The 21,498-nt window shown below is 49.2% G+C and overlaps 1 protein-coding gene across 4 annotated transcripts in view; it reads left to right on the forward strand.

Moving 5' to 3' along the window:
• Window positions 1-21,498, forward strand: part of abat (4-aminobutyrate aminotransferase) — a 95,325-nt gene that overhangs the window by 20,304 nt on the left and 53,523 nt on the right. For all 4 annotated transcript variants that reach the window (XM_075454488.1, XM_075454486.1, XM_075454489.1 and 1 more), the window contains 3 exons: window positions 12,197-12,294; window positions 12,385-12,414; window positions 14,645-14,762. In XM_075454488.1, coding sequence (XP_075310603.1) covers window positions 12,197-12,294; window positions 12,385-12,414; window positions 14,645-14,762 — 246 coding nt within the window. The remainder of the gene's footprint in view (window positions 1-12,196; window positions 12,295-12,384; window positions 12,415-14,644; window positions 14,763-21,498) is intronic.

Consider the following 21,498-nt stretch of genomic DNA (forward strand, 5'->3'; position numbering starts at 1 on the left):
TCACCTGGTGCAGGAGACACTGTAACCCTACAGGTAGAGAAAGGGTTGCATCATGTTCACCTGGTCCAGGAGACACTGTAACCCTACAGGTAGAGAAAGGGTTGCATCATGTTCACCTGGTCCAGGAGACACTGTAACCCTACAGGTAGAGAAAGGGTTGCATCATGTTCACCTGGTGCAGGAGACACTGTATCCCTACAGGTAGAGAAAGGGTTGCATCATGTTCACCTGGTGCAGGAGACACTGTAACCCTACAGGTAGAGAAAGGGTTGCATCATGTTCACCTGGTGCAGGAGACACTGTATCCCTACAGGTAGAGAAAGAGTTGCATCATGTTCACCTGGTGCAGGAGACACTGTAACCCTACAGGTAGAGAAAGGGTTGCATCATGTTCACCTGGTGCAGGAGACACTGTATCCCTACAGGTAGAGAAAGAGTTGCATCATGTTCACCTGGTGCAGGAGACACTGTATCCCTACAGGTAGAGAAAGGGTTGCATCATGTTCACCTGGTGCAGGAGACACTGTAACCCTACAGGTAGAGAAAGAGTTGCATCATGTTCACCTGGTGCAGGAGACACTGTAACCCTACAGGTAGAGAAAGGGTTGCATCATGTTCACCTGGTGCAGGAGACACTGTAACCCTACAGGTAGAGAAAGGGTTGCATCATGTTCACCTGGTGCAGGAGACACTGTAACCCTACAGGTAGAGAAAGGGTTGCATCATGTTCACCTGGTACAGGAGACACTGTATCCCTACAGGTAGAGAAAGAGTTGCATCATGTTCACCTGGTGCAGGAGACACTGTATCCCTACAGGTAGAGAAAGAGTTGCATCATGTTCACCTGGTGCAGGAGACACTGTAACCCTACAGGTAGCGAAAGAGTTGCATCATGTTCACCTGGTGCAGGAGACACTGTAACCCTACAGGTAGAGAAAGGGTTGCATCATGTTCACCTGGTACAGGAGACACTGTATCCCTACAGGTAGAGAAAGAGTTGCATCATGTTCACCTGGTGCAGGAGACACTGTAACCCTACAGGTAGAGAAAGGGTTGCATCATGTTCACCTGGTGCAGGAGACACTGTAACCCTACAGGTAGCGAAAGAGTTGCATCATGTTCACCTGGTGCAGGAGACACTGTAACCCTACAGGTAGAGAAAGGGTTGCATCATGTTCACCTGGTGCAGGAGACACTGTATCCCTACAGGTAGAGAAAGAGTTGCATCATGTTCACCTGGTGCAGGAGACACTGTAACCCTACAGGTAGAGAAAGGGTTGCATCATGTTCACCTGGTGCAGGAGACACTGTATCCCTACAGGTAGAGAAAGGGTTGCATCATGTTCACCTGGTGCAGGAGACACTGTATCCCTGCAGGTAGAGAAAGGGTTGCATCATGTTCACCTGGTGCAGGAGACACTGTAACCCTACAGGTAGAGAAAGGGTTGCATCATGTTCACCTGGTGCAGGAGACACTGTAACCCTACAGGTAGAGAAAGGGTTGCATCATGTTCACCTGGTGCAGGAGACACTGTATGCCTACAGGTAGAGAAAGGGTTGCATCATGTTCACATGGTGCAGGAGACACTGTAACCCTACAGGTAGAGAAAGGGTTGCATCATGTTCACCTGGTGCAGGAGACACTGTATCCCTACAGGTAGAGAAAGGGTTGCATCATGTTCACCTGGTGCAGGAGACACTGTAACCCTACAGGTAGAGAAAGGGTTGCATCATGTTCACCTGGTGCAGGAGACACTGTAACCCTACAGGTAGAGAAAGGGTTGCATCATGTTCACCTGGTGCAGGAGACACTGTAACCCTACAGGTAGAGAAAGGGTTGCATCATGTTCACCTGGTGCAGGAGACACTGTATCCCTACAGGTAGAGAAAGGGTTGCATCATGTTCACCTGGTGCAGGAGACACTGTAACCCTACAGGTAGAGAAAGGGTTGCATCATGTTCACCTGGTGCAGGAGACACTGTATCCCTACAGGTAGAGAAAGAGTTGCATCATGTTCACCTGGTGCAGGAGACACTGTAACCCTACAGGTAGAGAAAGGGTTGCATCATGTTCACCTGGTGTAGGAGACACTGTAACCCTACAGGTAGAGAAAGGGTTGCATCATGTTCACCTGGTCCAGGAGACACTGTAACCCTACAGGTAGAGAAAGAGTTGCATCATGTTCACCTGGTGCAGGAGACACTGTAACCCTACAGGTAGAGAAAGGGTTGCATCATGTTCACCTGGTGCAGGAGACACTGTAACCCTACAGGTAGAGAAAGAGTTGCATCATGTTCACCTGGTGCAGGAGACACTGTATCCCTACAGGTAGAGAAAGGGTTGCATCATGTTCACCTGGTGCAGGAGACACTGTATCCCTACAGGTAGAGAAAGGGTTGCATCATGTTCACCTGGTGCAGGAGACACTGTATCCCTGCAGGTAGAGAAAGGGTTGCATCATGTTCACCTGGTGCAGGAGACACTGTAACCCTACAGGTAGAGAAAGGGTTGCATCATGTTCACCTGGTGAGGAGACACTGTATCCCTACAGGTAGAGAAAGGGTTGCATCATGTTCACCTGGTGCAGGAGACACTGTAACCCTACAGGTAGAGAAAGGGTTGCATCATGTTCACCTGGTGCTGGAGACACTGTAACCCTACAGGTAGAGAAAGGGTTGCATCATGTTCACCTGGTGCAGGAGACACTGTAACCCTACAGGTAGAGAAAGGGTTGCATCATGTTCACCTGGTGCAGGAGACACTGTAACCCTACAGGTAGAGAAAGGGTTGCATCATGTTCACCTGGTGCAGGAGACACTGTAACCCTACAGGTAGAGAAAGGGTTGCATCATGTTCACCTGGTGCTGGAGACACTGTAACCCTACAGGTAGAGAAAGGGTTGCATCATGTTCACCTGGTGCAGGAGACACTGTAACCCTACAGGTAGAGAAAGGGTTGCATCATGTTCACCTGGTGCAGGAGACACTGTAACCCTACAGGTAGAGAAAGAGTTGCATCATGTTCACCTGGTGCAGGAGACACTGTAACCCTACAGGTAGAGAAAGGGTTGCATCATGTTCACCTGGTGCAGGAGACACTGTATCCCTACAGGTAGAGAAAGAGTTGCATCATGTGACCTGGTGCAGGAGACACTGTATCCCTACAGGTAGAGAAAGAGTTGCATCATGTGACCTGGTGCAGGAGACACTGTATCCCTACAGGTAGAGAAAGGGTTGCATCATGTTCACCTGGTGCAGGAGACACTGTAACCCTACAGGTAGAGAAAGGGTTGCATCATGTTCACCTGGTGCAGGAGACACTGTATCCCTACAGGTAGAGAAAGAGTTGCATCATGTGACCTGGTGCAGGAGACACTGTATCCCTACAGGTAGAGAAAGGGTTGCATCATGTTCACCTGGTGCAGGAGACACTGTAACCCTACAGGTAGAGAAAGGGTTGCATCATGTTCACCTGGTGCAGGAGACACTGTATCCCTACAGGTAGAGAAAGGGTTGCATCATGTTCACCTGGTGCAGGAGACACTGTAACCCTACAGGTAGAGAAAGGGTTGCATCATGTTCACCTGGTGCAGGAGACACTGTAACCCTACGGGTAGAGAAAGGGTTGCATCATATTCACCTGGTGCAGGAGACACTGTATCCCTACGGGTAGAGAAAGAGTTGCATCATGTTCACCTGGTGCAGGAGACACTGTAACCCTACAGGTAGAGAAAGGGTTGCATCATGTTCACCTGGTGCAGGAGACACTGTAACCCTACAGGTAGCGAAAGGGTTGCATCATGTTCACCTGGTGCAGGAGACACTGTATCCCTACAGGTAGAGAAAGAGTTGCATCATGTTCACCTGGTGCAGGAGACACTGTAACCCTACAGGTAGAGAAAGGGTTGCATCATGTTCACCTGGTGAGGAGACACTGTATCCCTACAGGTAGAGAAAGGGTTGCATCATGTTCACCTGGTGCAGGAGACACTGTAACCCTACAGGTAGAGAAAGGGTTGCATCATGTTCACCTGGTGCAGGAGACACTGTAACCCTACAGGTAGAGAAAGGGTTGCATCATGTTCACCTGGTGCAGGAGACACTGTATCCCTACAGGTAGAGAAAGGGTTGCATCATGTTCACCTGGTGCAGGAGACACTGTAACCCTACAGGTAGAGAAAGGGTTGCATCATGTTCACCTGGTGAGGAGACACTGTATCCCTACAGGTAGAGAAAGGGTTGCATCATGTTCACCTGGTGCAGGAGACACTGTAACCCTACAGGTAGAGAAAGGGTTGCATCATGTTCACCTGGTGCTGGAGACACTGTAACCCTACAGGTAGAGAAAGGGTTGCATCATGTTCACCTGGTGCAGGAGACACTGTAACCCTACAGGTAGAGAAAGGGTTGCATCATGTTCACCTGGTGCAGGAGACACTGTAACCCTACAGGTAGAGAAAGGGTTGCATCATGTTCACCTGGTGCAGGAGACACTGTAACCCTACAGGTAGAGAAAGGGTTGCATCATGTTCACCTGGTGCTGGAGACACTGTAACCCTACAGGTAGAGAAAGGGTTGCATCATGTTCACCTGGTGCAGGAGACACTGTAACCCTACAGGTAGAGAAAGGGTTGCATCATGTTCACCTGGTGCAGGAGACACTGTAACCCTACAGGTAGAGAAAGAGTTGCATCATGTTCACCTGGTGCAGGAGACACTGTATCCCTACAGGTAGAGAAAGTGTTGCATCATGTTCACCTGGTGCAGGAGACACTGTATCCCTACAGGTAGAGAAAGAGTTGCATCATGTGACCTGGTGCAGGAGACACTGTATCCCTACAGGTAGAGAAAGAGTTGCATCATGTGACCTGGTGCAGGAGACACTGTATCCCTACAGGTAGAGAAAGGGTTGCATCATGTTCACCTGGTGCAGGAGACACTGTAACCCTACAGGTAGAGAAAGGGTTGCATCATGTTCACCTGGTGCAGGAGACACTGTATCCCTACAGGTAGAGAAAGAGTTGCATCATGTGACCTGGTGCAGGAGACACTGTATCCCTACAGGTAGAGAAAGGGTTGCATCATGTTCACCTGGTGCAGGAGACACTGTAACCCTACAGGTAGAGAAAGGGTTGCATCATGTTCACCTGGTGCAGGAGACACTGTATCCCTACAGGTAGAGAAAGGGTTGCATCATGTTCACCTGGTGCAGGAGACACTGTAACCCTACAGGTAGAGAAAGGGTTGCATCATGTTCACCTGGTGCAGGAGACACTGTAACCCTACGGGTAGAGAAAGGGTTGCATCATATTCACCTGGTGCAGGAGACACTGTATCCCTACGGGTAGAGAAAGAGTTGCATCATGTTCACCTGGTGCAGGAGACACTGTAACCCTACAGTTAGAGAAAGGGTTGCATCATGTTCACCTGGTGCAGGAGACACTGTAACCCTACAGGTAGCGAAAGGGTTGCATCATGTTCACCTGGTGCAGGAGACACTGTATCCCTACAGGTAGAGAAAGGGTTGCATCATGTTCACCTGGTGCAGGAGACACTGTAACCCTACAGGTAGAGAAAGGGTTGCATCATGTTCACCTGGTGCAGGAGACACTGTAACCCTACAGGTAGAGAAAGGGTTGCATCATGTTCACCTGGTGCAGGAGACACTGTAACCCTACAGGTAGAGAAAGGGTTGCATCATGTTCACCTGGTGCAGGAGACACTGTAACCCTACAGGTAGAGAAAGAGTTGCATCATGTTCACCTGGTGCAGGAGACACTGTAACCCTACAGGTAGAGAAAGGGTTGCATCATGTTCACCTGGTGCAGGAGACACTGTATCCCTACAGGTAGAGAAAGAGTTGCATCATGTTCACCTGGTGCAGGAGACACTGTAACCCTACAGGTAGAGAAAGGGTTGCATCATGTTCACCTGGTGCAGGAGACACTGTATCCCTACAGGTAGAGAAAGGGTTGCATCATGTTCACCTGGTGCAGGAGACACTGTATCCATACAGGTAGAGAAAGGGTTGCATCATGTTCACCTGGTGCAGGAGACACTGTATCCCTACAGGTAGAGAAAGGGTTGCATCATGTTCACCTGGTGCAGGAGACACTGTATCCCTACAGGTAGAGAAAGAGTTGCATCATGTTCACCTGGTGCAGGAGACACTGTATCCCTACAGGTAGAGAAAGGGTTGCATCATGTTCACCTGGTGCAGGAGACACTGTATCCCTACAGGTAGAGAAAGGGTTGCATCATGTTCACCTGGTGCAGGAGACACTGTATCCCTACAGGTAGAGAAAGGGTTGCATCATGTTCACCTGGTGCAGGAGACACTGTAACCCTACAGGTAGAGAAAGGGTTGCATCATGTTCACCTGGTGCAGGAGACACTGTATCCCTACAGGTAGAGAAAGAGTTGCATCATGTTCACCTGGTGCAGGAGACACTGTAACCCTACAGGTAGAGAAAGGGTTGCATCATGTTCACCTGGTGCAGGAGACACTGTATCCCTACAGGTAGAGAAAGGGTTGCATCATGTTCACCTGGTGCAGGAGACGCTGTATTCCTGCAGGTAGAGAAAGGGTTGCATCATGTTCACCTGGTGCAGGAGACACTGTAACCCTCCAGGTAGAGAAAGGGTTGCATCATGTTCACCTGGTGCAGGAGACACTGTATGCCTACAGGTAGAGAAAGGGTTGCATCATGTTCACATGGTGCAGGAGACACTGTAACCCTACAGGTAGAGAAAGGGTTGCATCATGTTCACCTGGTGCAGGAGACACTGTAACCCTACAGGTAGAGAAAGGGTTGCATCATGTTCACCTGGTGCAGGAGACACTGTAACCCTACAGGTAGCGAAAGGGTTGCATCATGTTCACCTGGTGCAGGAGACACTGTATCCCTACAGGTAGAGAAAGGGTTGCATCATGTTCACCTGGTGCAGGAGACACTGTAACCCTACAGGTAGAGAAAGGGTTGCATCATGTTCACCTGGTGCAGGAGACACTGTAACCCTACAGGTAGAGAAAGAGTTGCATCATGTTCACCTGGTGCAGGAGACACTGTATCCCTACAGGTAGAAAAAGGGTTGCATCATGTTCACCTGGTGCAGGAGACACTGTAACCCTACAGGTAGAGAAAGGGTTGCATCATGTTCACCTGGTGCAGGAGACACTGTAACTCTACAGGTAGAGAAAGGGTTGCATCATGTTCACCTGGTGCAGGAGACACTGTAACCCTACAGGTAGAGAAAGGGTTGCATCATGTTCACCTGGTGCAGGAGACACTGTATCCCTACAGGTAGAGAAAGGGTTGCATCATGTTCACCTGGTGCAGGAGACACTGTAACCCTACAGGTAGAGAAAGGGTTGCATCATGTTCACCTGGTGCAGGAGACACTGTATCCCTACAGGTAGAGAAAGGGTTGCATCATGTTCACCTGGTGCAGGAGACACTGTAACCCTACAGGTAGAGAAAGGGTTGCATCATGTTCACCTGGTGCAGGAGACACTGTATCCCTACAGGTAGAGAAAGAGTTGCATCATGTTCACCTGGTGCAGGAGACACTGTAACCCTACAGGTAGAGAAAGGGTTGCATCATGTTCACCTGGTGCAGGAGACACTGTAACCCTACAGGTAGAGAAAGGGTTGCATCATGTTCACCTGGTACAGGAGACACTGTATCCCTACAGGTAGAGAAAGGGTTGCATCATGTTCACCTGGTGCAGGAGACACTGTAACCCTACAGGTAGAGAAAGAGTTGCATCATGTTCACCTGGTGCAGGAGACACTGTATCCCTACAGGTAGAGAAAGGGTTGCATCATGTTCACCTCGTGCAGGAGACACTGTATCCCTACAGGTAGAGAAAGGGTTGCATCATGTTCACCTGGTGCAGGAGACACTGTATCCCTACAGGTAGAGAAAGGGTTGCATCATGTTCACCTGGTGCAGGAGACACTGTATCCCTACAGGTAGAGAAAGGGTTGCATCATGTTCACCTGGTGCAGGAGACACTGTAACCCTACAGGTAGAGAAAGGGTTGCATCATGTTCACCTGGTGAGGAGACACTGTATCCCTACAGGTAGAGAAAGGGTTGCATCATGTTCACCTGGTGCAGGAGACACTGTAACCCTACAGGTAGAGAAAGGGTTGCATCATGTTCACCTGGTGCTGGAGACACTGTAACCCTACAGGTAGAGAAAGGGTTGCATCATGTTCACCTGGTGCAGGAGACACTGTAACCCTACAGGTAGAGAAAGGGTTGCATCATGTTCACCTGGTGCAGGAGACACTGTAACCCTACAGGTAGAGAAAGGGTTGCATCATGTTCACCTGGTGCAGGAGACACTGTAACCCTACAGGTAGAGAAAGAGTTGCATCATGTTCACCTGGTGCAGGAGACACTGTATCCCTACAGGTAGAGAAAGGGTTGCATCATGTGACCTGGTGCAGGAGACACTGTATCCCTACAGGTAGAGAAAGGGTTGCATCATGTTCACCTGGTGCAGGAGACACTGTAACCCTACAGGTAGAGAAAGGGTTGCATCATGTTCACCTGGTGCAGGAGACACTGTAACCCTACGGGTAGAGAAAGGGTTGCATCATATTCACCTGGTGCAGGAGACACTGTATCCCTACGGGTAGAGAAAGAGTTGCATCATGTTCACCTGGTGCAGGAGACACTGTAACCCTACAGGTAGAGAAAGGGTTGCATCATGTTCACCTGGTGCAGGAGACACTGTAACCCTACAGGTAGCGAAAGGGTTGCATCATGTTCACCTGGTGCAGGAGACACTGTATCCCTACAGGTAGAGAAAGGGTTGCATCATGTTCACCTGGTGCAGGAGACACTGTAACCCTACAGGTAGAGAAAGGGTTGCATCATGTTCACCTGGTGCAGGAGACACTGTAACCCTACAGGTAGAGAAAGGGTTGCATCATGTTCACCTGGTGCAGGAGACACTGTAACCCTACAGGTAGAGAAAGGGTTGCATCATGTTCACCTGGTGCAGGAGACACTGTAACCCTACAGGTAGAGAAAGGGTTGCATCATGTTCACCTGGTGCAGGAGACACTGTAACCCTACAGGTAGAGAAAGGGTTGCATCATGTTCACCTGGTGCAGGAGACACTGTATCCCTACAGGTAGAGAAAGGGTTGCATCATGTTCACCTGGTGCAGGAGACACTGTATCCCTACAGGTAGAGAAAGGGTTGCATCATGTTCACCTGGTGCAGGAGACACTGTATCCCTACAGGTAGAGAAAGGGTTGCATCATGTTCACCTGGTGCAGGAGACACTGTATCCCTACAGGTAGAGAAAGAGTTGCATCATGTTCACCTGGTGCAGGAGACACTGTATCCCTACAGGTAGAGAAAGGGTTGCATCATGTTCACCTGGTGCAGGAGACACTGTATCCCTACAGGTAGAGAAAGGGTTGCATCATGTTCACCTGGTGCAGGAGACACTGTATCCCTACAGGTAGAGAAAGGGTTGCATCATGTTCACCTGGTGCAGGAGACACTGTAACCCTACAGGTAGAGAAAGGGTTGCATCATGTTCACCTGGTGCAGGAGACACTGTATTCCTACAGGTAGAGAAAGGGTTGCATCATGTTCACCTGGTGCAGGAGACACTGTATCCCTACAGGTAGAGAAAGGGTTGCATCATGTTCACCTGGTGCAGGAGACACTGTAACCCTACAGGTAGAGAAAGGGTTGCATCATGTTCACCTGGTGCAGGAGACACTGTAACCCTACAGGTAGAGAAAGAGTTGCATCATGTTCACCTGGTGCAGGAGACACTGTAACCCTACAGGTAGAGAAAGGGTTGCATCATGTTCACCTGGTGCAGGAGACACTGTATCCCTACAGGTAGAGAAAGGGTTGCATCATGTTCACCTGGTGCAGGAGACACTGTAACCCTACAGGTAGAGAAAGGGTTGCATCATGTTCACATGGTGCAGGAGACACTGTAACCCTACAGGTAGAGAAAGGGTTGCATCATGTTCACATGGTGCAGGAGACACTGTAACCCTACAGGTAGAGAAAGGGTTGCATCATGTTCACCTGGTGCAGGAGACACTGTAACCCTACAGGTAGCGAAAGGGTTGCATCATGTTCACCTGGTGCAGGAGACACTGTAACCCTACAGGTAGAGAAAGGGTTGCATCATGTTCACCTGGTGCAGGAGACACTGTATCCCTACAGGTAGAGAAAGGGTTGCATCATGTTCACCTGGTGCAGGAGACACTGTAACCCTACAGGTAGAGAAAGGGTTGCATCATGTTCACCTGGTGCAGGAGACACTGTATCCCTACAGGTAGAGAAAGGGTTGCATCATGTTCACCTGGTGCAGGAGACACTGTAACCCTACAGGTAGAGAAAGGGTTGCATCATGTTCACCTGGTGCAGGAGACACTGTATCCCTACAGGTAGAGAAAGGGTTGCATCATGTTCACCTGGTGCAGGAGACACTGTAACCCTACAGGTAGAGAAAGGGTTGCATCATGTTCACCTGGTGCAGGAGACACTGTAACCCTACAGGTAGAGAAAGGGTTGCATCATGTTCAGCTGGTGCAGGAGACACTGTAACCCTACAGGTAGAGAAAGGGTTGCGTCATGTTCACCTTGTGGCCTTTATGTTGACAGACATACAGCATCACCACACCACCTCCATTCTAACTAATTCATGGAACGCAGCCACCCAGTCTCACTCAGGGACTGGACAGATAGGTTCCCAGAAGCTGAGAGAAGCAGGTGCTTGGCCCTGCCTGGTTCCCTACCTTGCTCATTAATGAGGACATTGTGGATAAAGGTAACTGAGAAGCGGAACACTGGAACAATTCATCATTTCTTTGATTGAACTGATATAAGAACCTAACCAACAGACTGGAACGAAGAGATCACATAAAACTGGAAGCAGACCAGCTTGAATCTTGTTCACTAACTAAAGCTGGTTCACCAGACAGCTACCGACTGCAGGACAGGTCAGCTGTCCTGAAGATGTTGAGCTGTTTAGGTTTAGGGACCTGCCATGATCAGGGACGGGCTGAAAAATAATTTTTTAGGGAGTAGAGGAATAGAGAAGGCCGACTCTCACAGATGAACAGAAGTGACACCAATAGGAAGGTCATGAGCAGGATGATGCAAGCAGACTGAAGGAGTTGCTAAAGTCTTAAAGTTCCAAAACACAATGTTTTAAGACTTGTTGCAGGCATGTTGGGCTGCATGTCTTTCCTCATCTGAATCATCTATTTTCTTCAATCAAAAACTCACAACAACAAGAATGTGATCAGAGTCCTTCCTGATCTGTTTTTTACTGAGAAAGTGAGATCTGGAAGCTGCATGAAGGGCCCTGCTGCAGCTTTAGTGTTTTAGTGCAGCAGTCTGTGGTTATCTAGATGGCTCTTTGAGACGGAACATGCCAGCAGCTCCACTGTAATCTGGAACACATTATTTCTGTGGCCTTTGCAACGTAAAGTCATCGTGCTGAGCAAAGAGCACATGCATGTGCTGCAATCAAAGTTCAACTGGTCAGGTTGGGAAGAATACCCCCCCAGTCAGTGCACTGGGCATCCACCCACACACAAGGCAGTGTAAAGTAGAGACTAAACGGTGTGTGTGCCTCTGTTTCCTGAACAATAGGATCCAACTCAGTGGTATATAAAGCTCAGCAGCAAAGCCTTATCCAGTACCGGGTTTCCATTCAAGTGTTTGTCCTTTTTTTATACAATATGTCTGAACAGTTGCATCTTTACTGCTGGCACCAGGAAGCCTCCTCCCTGCCAACAACAAAAAATCTTTGCTCTGAATCCAGCAGAAAGGGCAGCATATGGCACTTCATGCCTCAAAGTGCTAAAAGTTTTATACTGGACCTATATTTCAACAAGAAAATGGAGTTCAGCTGCTTGCCTCCACATCATTGCCCAGAGCTGATGACAATAGGTGATGTTTGTTAGGCAAATGAACATGTAAATTCAGAGTGGAACCACCTTCAGCCCAGCAGTATCACATCACTGTGGACACCAAGGCAACCCCGGCACATACACACACTCAGCACTTGCTATTCCTATGTCTGCTGAAAGCCACGGTCCTGTGAGGCCAACAGAATCAGAACTGCTCGATGATCTGACAGTTTGGACCGAAAACGGAGAGTTTATTTCTCATGGTTGTCTTTGTTTTTCCATCAGGCTGCAGATATGCCAGTAAGGCAGCAGCAAAGACCCAGCTGGAGTATGACTATGATGGACCCTCAATGAAGACTACCGTCCCCGGCCCACGATCACAAGTAACACACACACACACTCAGACTCACCCAAGATATGTTCCTCCCTTCAGAAGTCCTGATGAGTGTAACACCTCTGCTTCCCCTTTACAGGAGCTGACCAAGCAACTGGGGGACATCCAGGTGAGCAGAGTGGTGTCATTGTGAATCACAACTTCCTCAAACTCAACAGCAATAAAACTGAAATTATAATTTTTGGCCCAAAATCCACCCTCCCCACCTCCCAGCATTTCTCACTCTGCATTGATGGTCACTCCGTCACTCCCTCCCCCCTGGTCAGAAATCTCAGCATCATCATGGACCCCACACTCTCCTTCAAATCCCACATAAACCAGGTTACCAAAATAGCCTTCTTCCACCTCAGCAACATTGCACGCCTTCGCCCTACTCTCTCCCCCTCAGCTGCCGAAACACTCGTCCATGCCTTCATCACCTCCAGACTCGACTATTGCAATAGCATCCTGTATAGCCTCCCCTCCTCTGCTCTTCAAAAACTGCAATATGTTCAAAACTCGGCCGCCCAACTGCTCACTCACTCCCCCTCCAGAGAACATATCACTCCCATCCTTCAACAACTTCACTGGCTTCCAATAAAACAGCGAATCAACTTCAAGATCCTTCTCATCACCTACAAAGCCCTCAATAACCTTGCACCTCCATACCTTGCAAACCTCCTCCACTCGACATCTCCGCTCCTCTGATGCAAACCTCCTCACTCCCATCACCAAGACCAAGTACCGCACCCTTGGGGACAGAGCGTTCTCCATCGCCGCCCCTACCCTTTGGAACTCCCTGCTCCCCGCCATCCGGAACTCCGATACACTCCCCTCATTCAAAAGCCAGCTCAAAACCCACCTGTTCAAAATCACCTACAACACCTGATAAAATGTTTATTATTATTGTTATTTTCCATCCCGGGGTTTCACTTATCCTCTCTCTTCTAGCTTTTTCTATGTGTGGGTGTGTGCACGTGTGTGGGTGTGTGTAGCCAGTTAGGATCTCCAGTTATGTTAAGTCAGTGTTTAATTTACCCTGCAGCATCTGCATGCTGTTCCACTGAGAGCAGCATGGTCCATTCTTCCAGGTGTCATGGTGTCATGTTTTTCTATTGTCATATGATCATACTTTCATTGTCAGTTTTACAGTTTCATTTTGTGCTAAATGCCTAATCGAAAGGGAATCATTTCAACCCTTCATCTGAGTTCTTAACACAGAAAAACACAACAGATTTCAAAGAATCCCATTCTTGTGACACTTGCAGTACCTTATTTATTTGATGATATCTCTAAAAGTAGAGCTCTGTCTCTGCTTGAAGCCTCAGCTCACTTTACACACCATCACACCAACTCTGTGTGTCGAGCTGTAACTGAAGTCCACCTGTGACCCATGATGTACTGTAAGTACAGAGGGAGCTGCTCAGTGAGCCCTGTGGGATTCTTAATTACTTTCACTGCCTCGATGGTACATCACACAGCACATCATGCTGTACAGTCCCATCAGCAGATACAGTTAAAGGCTGCTGTACAGTCCCATCAGCAGATGCAGTTAAAGGCTGCTGTACAGTCCCATCAGCAGATGCAGTTAAAGGCTGCTGTACAGTCCCATCAGCAGATACAGTTAAAGGCTGCTGTACAGTCCCATCAGCAGATGCAGTTAAAGGCTGCTGTACAGTCCCATCAGCAGATGCAGTTAAAGGCTGCTGTACAGTCCCATCAGCAGATACAGTTAAAGGCTGCTGTACAGTCCCATCAGCAGATACAGTTAAAGGCTGCCGTACAGTCCCATCAGCAGATGCAGTTAAAGGCTGCCGTACAGTCCCATCAGCAGATACAGTTAAAGGCTGCTGTACAGTCCCATCAGCAGATACAGTTAAAGGCTGCCGTACAGTCCCATCAGCAGATGCAGTTAAAGGCTGCCGTACAGTCCCATCAGCAGATGCAGTTAAAGGCTGCCGTACAGTCCCATCAGCAGATGCAGTTAAAGGCTGCTGTACAGTCCCATCAGCAGATGCAGTTAAAGGCTGCTGTACAGTCCCATCAGCAGATGCAGTTAAAGGCTGCTGTAAAGTTCGTAGCTAAACCAGAGCCAATGACAACACACAGCATCTTCTGAAACACTAGTAAAGTATAGTTAGGATTCATTGTATTCATGTTCTGGTCTCTGCTCAGATCTGATTTTTGAAGAATAAAATAGAGAGTGCTGTGTGCTAAGACTAGAACCAAAGGGATGGTTCAGTTTCTGTGGCCGACCCTTTGGGTGTGTCACATGTCAGGGCGATATGTTTGTGTAATACAGCAGTATAAGGACTTCAAGTTTTACTGTGTGCTGATGATACAGAATATGTTCTTTACAGAATGTTGGTGCAGTCAACTTCTTCTGTAACTACGATGAGAGCAGAGGGAACTACCTGGTGGATGTGGATGGCAACCGCATGCTGGATGTCTACACTCAGATCTCCTCCATCCCCATTGGTTAGTAAAAAATGTCCATTCACAGCTACAACAAGTCAACAATATGGATAAGGTGACCTATTACAGTAAATATTATTTCAAATTGTACTGTCTACCCAACCTATATTAGTAATGTTGAGGGAAAAGTGAGAGATGCATAGGATAGAATAACAACGTGGGAGTTTCTGATTCTGGATCTGATGCAGGAAATCAGACACCCAACAAATTAAGATCTTATCAACCTGCTCAGAGATCTGAAAGTTAACCATACTCAACAGACTTAAGTCAATATTCATATTCTAACTCCCAAAACACAGGATATTGATTCTTACTACATCAAGTAGTTCTTTTTTCTTGAATGAACACATTCAGGAGCACTTTTTTGTGTTTGATGTTTTTGAATTATTTCATTCCGATTATTTCAAATCGATTCAGTTTATTTATATAGCGCCAAATTACAACAAATGTCATGTCAAGGCACTTAAATAATATAGTCCAATTCAAGCAAATTGGAGTTCAATCCATCCATCCATTATCTGCCGCTTGTCCGGGGATCGGGTCGCGGGGGCAGCAGCTTGAGCAGAGAAACCCAGACGTCCCTGTCCCCGGCCACTTCCTCCAGCTCTTCTGGGGGGACCCCAAGGCGTTCCCAGGCCAGCCAAGAAACATAAGCCGCTTTCGGACAGACAGTTCTAAGAAAGTAGTTATCAGAACTACCCTCCTCGAATTTCGTTCTGATAACTGTCCTTCCCCAGCGGAACTGTTTCAGTCTGCATTCGCACATGAGTCGGGACCTGATAGGGACTGATGCGCCGCGCGCAGCCGTCTGCTTCAGTGACGTGTTAGCCGTTAGCCGTTAGCCGTTTAGCGCTACATTCAAACACAAAACAAAACGGTAAAAGTAATGAGAGTAGAAAAAACACCACCAAGAAGCTAATATGGAGAGTGGGGAGGCCACTGTGTTTATGGTCTGCATGATGGTGATATTAATCATGGACAATCACATCAGGCGTCAAATATCGAGGCTGGAAAAGCTCACAGAGAGAGTCAGGAGATACTTTTTTATTTCATGAAGGAAGAAAGGAGAGCAGAGCGCTGCAGACAAATGAGACCAGTGTAAGTTAACTTATTAAACACCCGCTGGTTGTGTCTGTGTCATATGAGGAGACATTTCAGCCGTGATAGAATTACATGGGGCGTAGCTACCGACCACCACACACCTCCCTCAGATCGTTCTATAGAACCATGAAAAGACCCGACCTCGGAGAAGGAGCTAAATAGTTATAGGAACTGAGGGAGAAAGCCCCGAGTTGCTGTATGTCCGAACACGGGAGAAAACGGCCCCGCGGATTAAAAGGTTATTAGAACTGCCAAAGGTTCCTACAGTCCGAAAGCGGCTATAGTCTCTCCAACGTGTCCTGGGTCTTCCCCGGGGTCTCCTCCCAGTGGGACGGGCCCGGAACACCTCACCAGGGAGGCGTCCAGGAGGCATCCTAACCAGATGCCCGAGCCACCTCATCTGACTCCTCTCGATGCGGAGGAGCAGCGGTTCTACTCCGAGCCCCTCCCGGATGACCGAGCTTCTCACCCTATCTCTAAGGGAGAGCCCAGACACCCTGCGGAGGAAACTCATTTCGGCCGCTTGTATTCGCGATCTCGTTCTTTCGGTCACTACCCACAGCTCGTGACCATAGGTGAGGGTAGGAACATAGACTGACCGGTAAATCGAGAGCTTGGCCTTCTGGCTCAGCTCCTTCTTCACCACGACGGGCCGGTGCAGAGCCCGCATCACTGCAGACGCTGCACCGATCCGCCTGTCAATCTCCTGCTCCATTCGTCCCTCACTCGTGAACAAGACCCCGAGATACTTGAACTCCTCCACTTGGGGAAGGATCTCATTCCCGACCCGGAGAGGGCATTCCACCCTTTTCCGGCCAAGGACCATGGTCTCAGATTTGGAGGTGCTGATTCTCATCCCAGCCGCTTCACACTCGGCTGCGAACCGCTCCAGTGAGAGCTGAAGGTCACGGCCCGACGAAGCCAATAGAACCACGTCGTCCACAAAAAGCGGAGACCCGATTCTGAGGTTGCCAAAATGGACCCCCTCAACGCCCTGGCTGCGCCTAGAAATTCTGTCCATAAAAATTATGAACAGAATCGGTGACAAAGTGCAGCCCTGACGGAGTCCAACCCTCACAGGAAACATGTCCGACTTACTGCCGGCAATGCGGACCAAAGTCTGACACCGGTCATACAGAGACCGAACAGCCCATATCAAGGAGTCCAGCACTCCATACTCCCGGAGCACCCCCCACAAGAATCCCCGAGGGACACGGTCAAACGCCTTCTCCAAGTCCACAAAACACATGTAGACCGGTTGGGCGAACTCACATGCACCCACCAGGATCCTGCCGAGGGTATAGAGCTGGTCCACTGTTCCACGGCCAGGACGAAAACCACACTGCACCTCCTGAATCCGAGATTCGACTATCCGGCGGATCCTACTCTCCAGTACTCCCGAATAGACCTTACCAGGGAGGCTGAGGAGTGTGATCCCCCTATAGTTGGAACACACCCTCCGGTCCCCCTATTTAAAGAGGGGGACCACCACCCTGATCTGCCAGTCCAGAGGCACTGCCCCCGATGTCCACACGATGCTGCAGAGGCGTGTCAACCAAGACAGCCCTACAACATCCAGAGCCTTGAGGAACTCAGGACGGACCTCATCCACCCCCGGGGCCTTGCCACCGAGGAGTTTTTTGACCACCTCGGCAACCTCAGCCCCAGAATTGGGAGGCCCCATGTCCGAGCTCCCCAACTCTGCTTCTTCATCAGAAGGCATGTTGGTAGGATTGAGGAGGCCCTCGAAGTACTCCCCCCACCGACTCACGACGTCCCCAGTTGAGGTCAGCAGAGCCGCGCCCTCACCATACATGGTGTTGACGGTGCACCGCTTCCCCCCCCGGAGCCGTCGGATGGTGGACCAGAAACTCCTCGAGGCCGTCCGGAAATCATTCTCCATGGCCTCCCCGAACTCCTCCCGAACTCCTCCCAAGCCCGAGTTTTTGCCTCAACAACCCCCGAACCCGCGTTCCGCTTGGCCTGTCGGTACCCATCAGCTGCTTCCAGAGTCCCACTGGCCAAAAAGGCTCGATAGGACTCCTTCTTCAGCTTGACGGCTTTCCTCACCACTGGTGTCCACCAGCGGGTTCGGGGGTTGCCGCCACGACAGGCACCGACCACCTTACGGCCTCAGCTCCGGTCGGCCGCCTCAACAATGGAGGCACGGAACATGGCCCATTCGGGCTCAATGTCCCCCACCTCCCCCGGGACATGGTTGAAGCTCTGCCGGAGGTGGGAGTTGAAACTCCTCCTTACAGGGGATTCCGCCAGCCGTTCCCAACAGACCCTCACAATACGTTTGGGCCTGCCAGGTCTGACCGGCTTCCTCCCCCACCAGCGGAGCCAACTCACCACCAGGTGGTGATCAGTTGACAGCTCCGCCCCTCTCTTCACCCGAGTGTCCAGGACATACGGCCGCAAGTCCGACGATACCACCACAAAGTCGATCATCAAGCTGCGGCCTAGGGTGTCCTGGTGCCAAGTGCACATATGGACACCCTTATGCCTGAACATGGTGTTCGTTATGGACAGTCCGTGATGAGCACAGAAGTCCAATAACAAAACACCACTCTGATTCAGATTGGGGGGGCCGTTCCTCCCAATCACGCCCCTCCAGGTCTCACTGTCATTGCCCACGTGAGCATTGAAGTCCCCCAGCAGGACGAGGGAGTCTCCCGGAGGAGCACTCTCCAGTGCCTCCTCCAGGAACTCCAAAAAGGGTGGGTACTCTGAACTGCCGTTCGGTGCATAAGTACAAACAACAGTCAGGACTCATCCCTACACCCTAAGGCGGAGGGAGGCTACCCTCTCGTCCACTGGGGTAAACCCCAATGTACAAGCGCACAGCCGGGGGACAATAAGTATGCCCACACCTGCTCTACGCCTCTCACCGCGGGCAACTCCAGAGTGGAAGAGAGTCCAACCCCTCTCGAGGAGGCTGGTTCCGGAGCCCAAGCCATGCGTCGAAGTGAGTCCGACTATATCTAGCCGGAACCGCTCAGCCTAGTGCACCAGCTCAGGCTCCTTCCCCAGCAGAGAGGTGACGTTCCACGTCCCAAGAGCCAGCTTCAGTAGCCGAGGATCAGACCGCCAAGGTCTCCGCCTTCGGCTGCCGCCCAGCTCACAAAGCACCCGACTCCCTTGGCCCCTCCCACGGGTGGTGAGCCTGTCGGAAGGGGGACCCTTGAAATTTCTTCGGGCTGTGCCCGACCGAGCCCCACGGGCACAGACCCGGCCACCAGGTGCTCGCCGGCGGGCCCCACCCCTGGGCCTGGCTCCAGGGGGGGGCCCCGGTGACCCGCGTCCGGGCGAAGGAACACGGTATCCATTTTTGTTCATCATCATAGAGGGTCTTGTAAGCTGTTCTTTGTCTGGTCCCTCATCTAGGATCTGTTTGCCATGGGTGACCCTACCAGGGTCTTAAAGCCCCGGACAACATAGCTCCCAGACTCATTGGGGCACGCAAAGCCCCCCACCACGGTAAGGTGACAGCTCATGGGGGTATCCAGTTCAATCCATTGTAATCATAATCCAATGAAATCCAATTCATTCATATAGAGCCATTTCAAAAACAATTTCCTAGCTAAGGAAACCAACAGATTGCGCTGAAACTCGTCTTCAGTCCAATCTCCCGTCCTGAGCGTGCCTGAGGCGACTGTGGAGAGAAACGACTCCCTTTGAACAGGAAGAAACCTCTGGCAGAACCAGACTCAGGAAGGGTGGCCATCCGCCTCCACCAGCTGGGGTTTGAGAGGACAGAAAAGAGGGGACAACAAACACTGTAACACCATTCAGAGGATATCTGTTGGAACAGGGAAACACGAGTTAATGACCACAATAATGTCACATATACATAAAGAGAGTAAAGTGAGAAGGTGTGACAGATGAGGCCCCCCCAGCAGTCTGGGCCTATAGCAGCTTAACTATGGGATGTTTCAGGGTCACTCACCCTCACTGTAGAACTAGAAGCCAAGGAAATACCATCTAGAGTAACTATATAGCTAGACAATTTCTCCCTGAAGCGCTCAGGTCCAAAGATAACGACTTCAGTTTTGTCTGAATTTAGAAGCAGACAGTTCTGAGTCATCCAGGTCTTTATGTCTTTAAGACATGCTTGTAGTCTGACCGACCTATTGGGTTCATCTGGTTTCATATATAAGTACAACTGGGTATCATCAGCATAGCAATGGAACTTTATGGCATGCTGTCTAATAATGTTACCTAATGGAAGCATGTATAAAGTGAAAAGAATCGGTCCAAGCACAGAACCCTGAGGAACTCCATGACTTACTCTGGTGTGTGAGGAAGATTCTTCATTTACAAGAACAAACTGAAATCTATCAGATAAATATGACTTAAACCAGCCTAATGCAGTTCCTTTAATCCCAATAACATGTTCAAGTCTCTGTAATACGATACTGTGATCGACCGTATCAAATGCAGCACTGAGATCCAACAGGACAAGCACAGACACAAGTCCGCTATCAGAGGCTAAGAGGAGATCATTGGTAACTTTCAGCAGTGCAGTTTCTGTGCTATGATGCACTCTGAATCCTGACTGACACTCTTCAAACAGATTATTTCTGTGGAAATGATCACAAAGCTGAGCTGCAACTATTTTTTTTAGAACTTTAGACAGCCGTGGCCTAGTGGTTAGGGAGGTGGACTTAAGATCAGAAGGTTGCAAGTTCAAATCCCGCCATTACCTCTCCCTACACCTCTATCCATGGCTGAAGTGCCCTTGAGCAAGGCACCTAACCCCACATTGCTCCAGGGGCTGTAACCAATACCCTGTATCTAAATAGCTGTAAGTCGCTTTGGATAAAAAGCGTCAGCTAAGTGTAATGTAATGTAATGTAGACATAAAAGGGAGATTGGATATAGGTCTATAATTAGCTAACAGTTCTGAATCAAGAGTAGGTTTTTTTAAGTAAAGGTTTAATTACAGCAACCTTAAAAGTCTGAGGTACATATCCTGTCAACAAAGACAGATTGATCAAATCCAATATGGAAGTGTCAATTAATGGGAAAACCTCCTTGAACAGTCTGGTTGGGATTGGGTCTAAAACACAAGTTGATGGTTTAGAAGAGACTATTGCTGTTGTTAGCTCAGAGAGATCAACTGGGCAGAAGCCGTCTGAATACAAATCAGGTTCTAAAGATACTTCTAAAGCTGCTGTACTTGATGATACATCACTGATAATAGTGGGAAGGACTCCATCAATCTTCTCTCTGATAGAAACAATTTTATTAATAAAGAAGCTCATGAAATCATCACTGCTGAGAGTTAAAGGAATAACTGGCTCAGCAGAGCTCGGACTCTTAGTCAGACTGGCTACAGTGCTGAAAAGAAACCTGGGATTATTCTTATTCTCTTCTATCAATGATGAATAATAAGCAGTTCTAGCTTTACGAAGGGCTTTCTTATACATTATTAAACTATCTTTCCAGACTAACTGAGACTCTTCTAAATGAGAGGAAAGCCACTGTCTCTCCAGCTTTCTTGCAGCCTGCTATCACCATTTGAATGATAGCTTTTTAAAGGAAATGTTATTGTTGCAGTAGAAGTTATTAAGGAGAAATAAAAGTAGAATTAAACAAAAGTATATTTCATAGAAATGAGAGAGAGAGAGAC

Source organism: Odontesthes bonariensis, chromosome 21 (genome assembly GCF_027942865.1).
Source record: "Odontesthes bonariensis isolate fOdoBon6 chromosome 21, fOdoBon6.hap1, whole genome shotgun sequence".
Classification (NCBI taxonomy): domain Eukaryota; kingdom Metazoa; phylum Chordata; class Actinopteri; order Atheriniformes; family Atherinopsidae; genus Odontesthes; species Odontesthes bonariensis.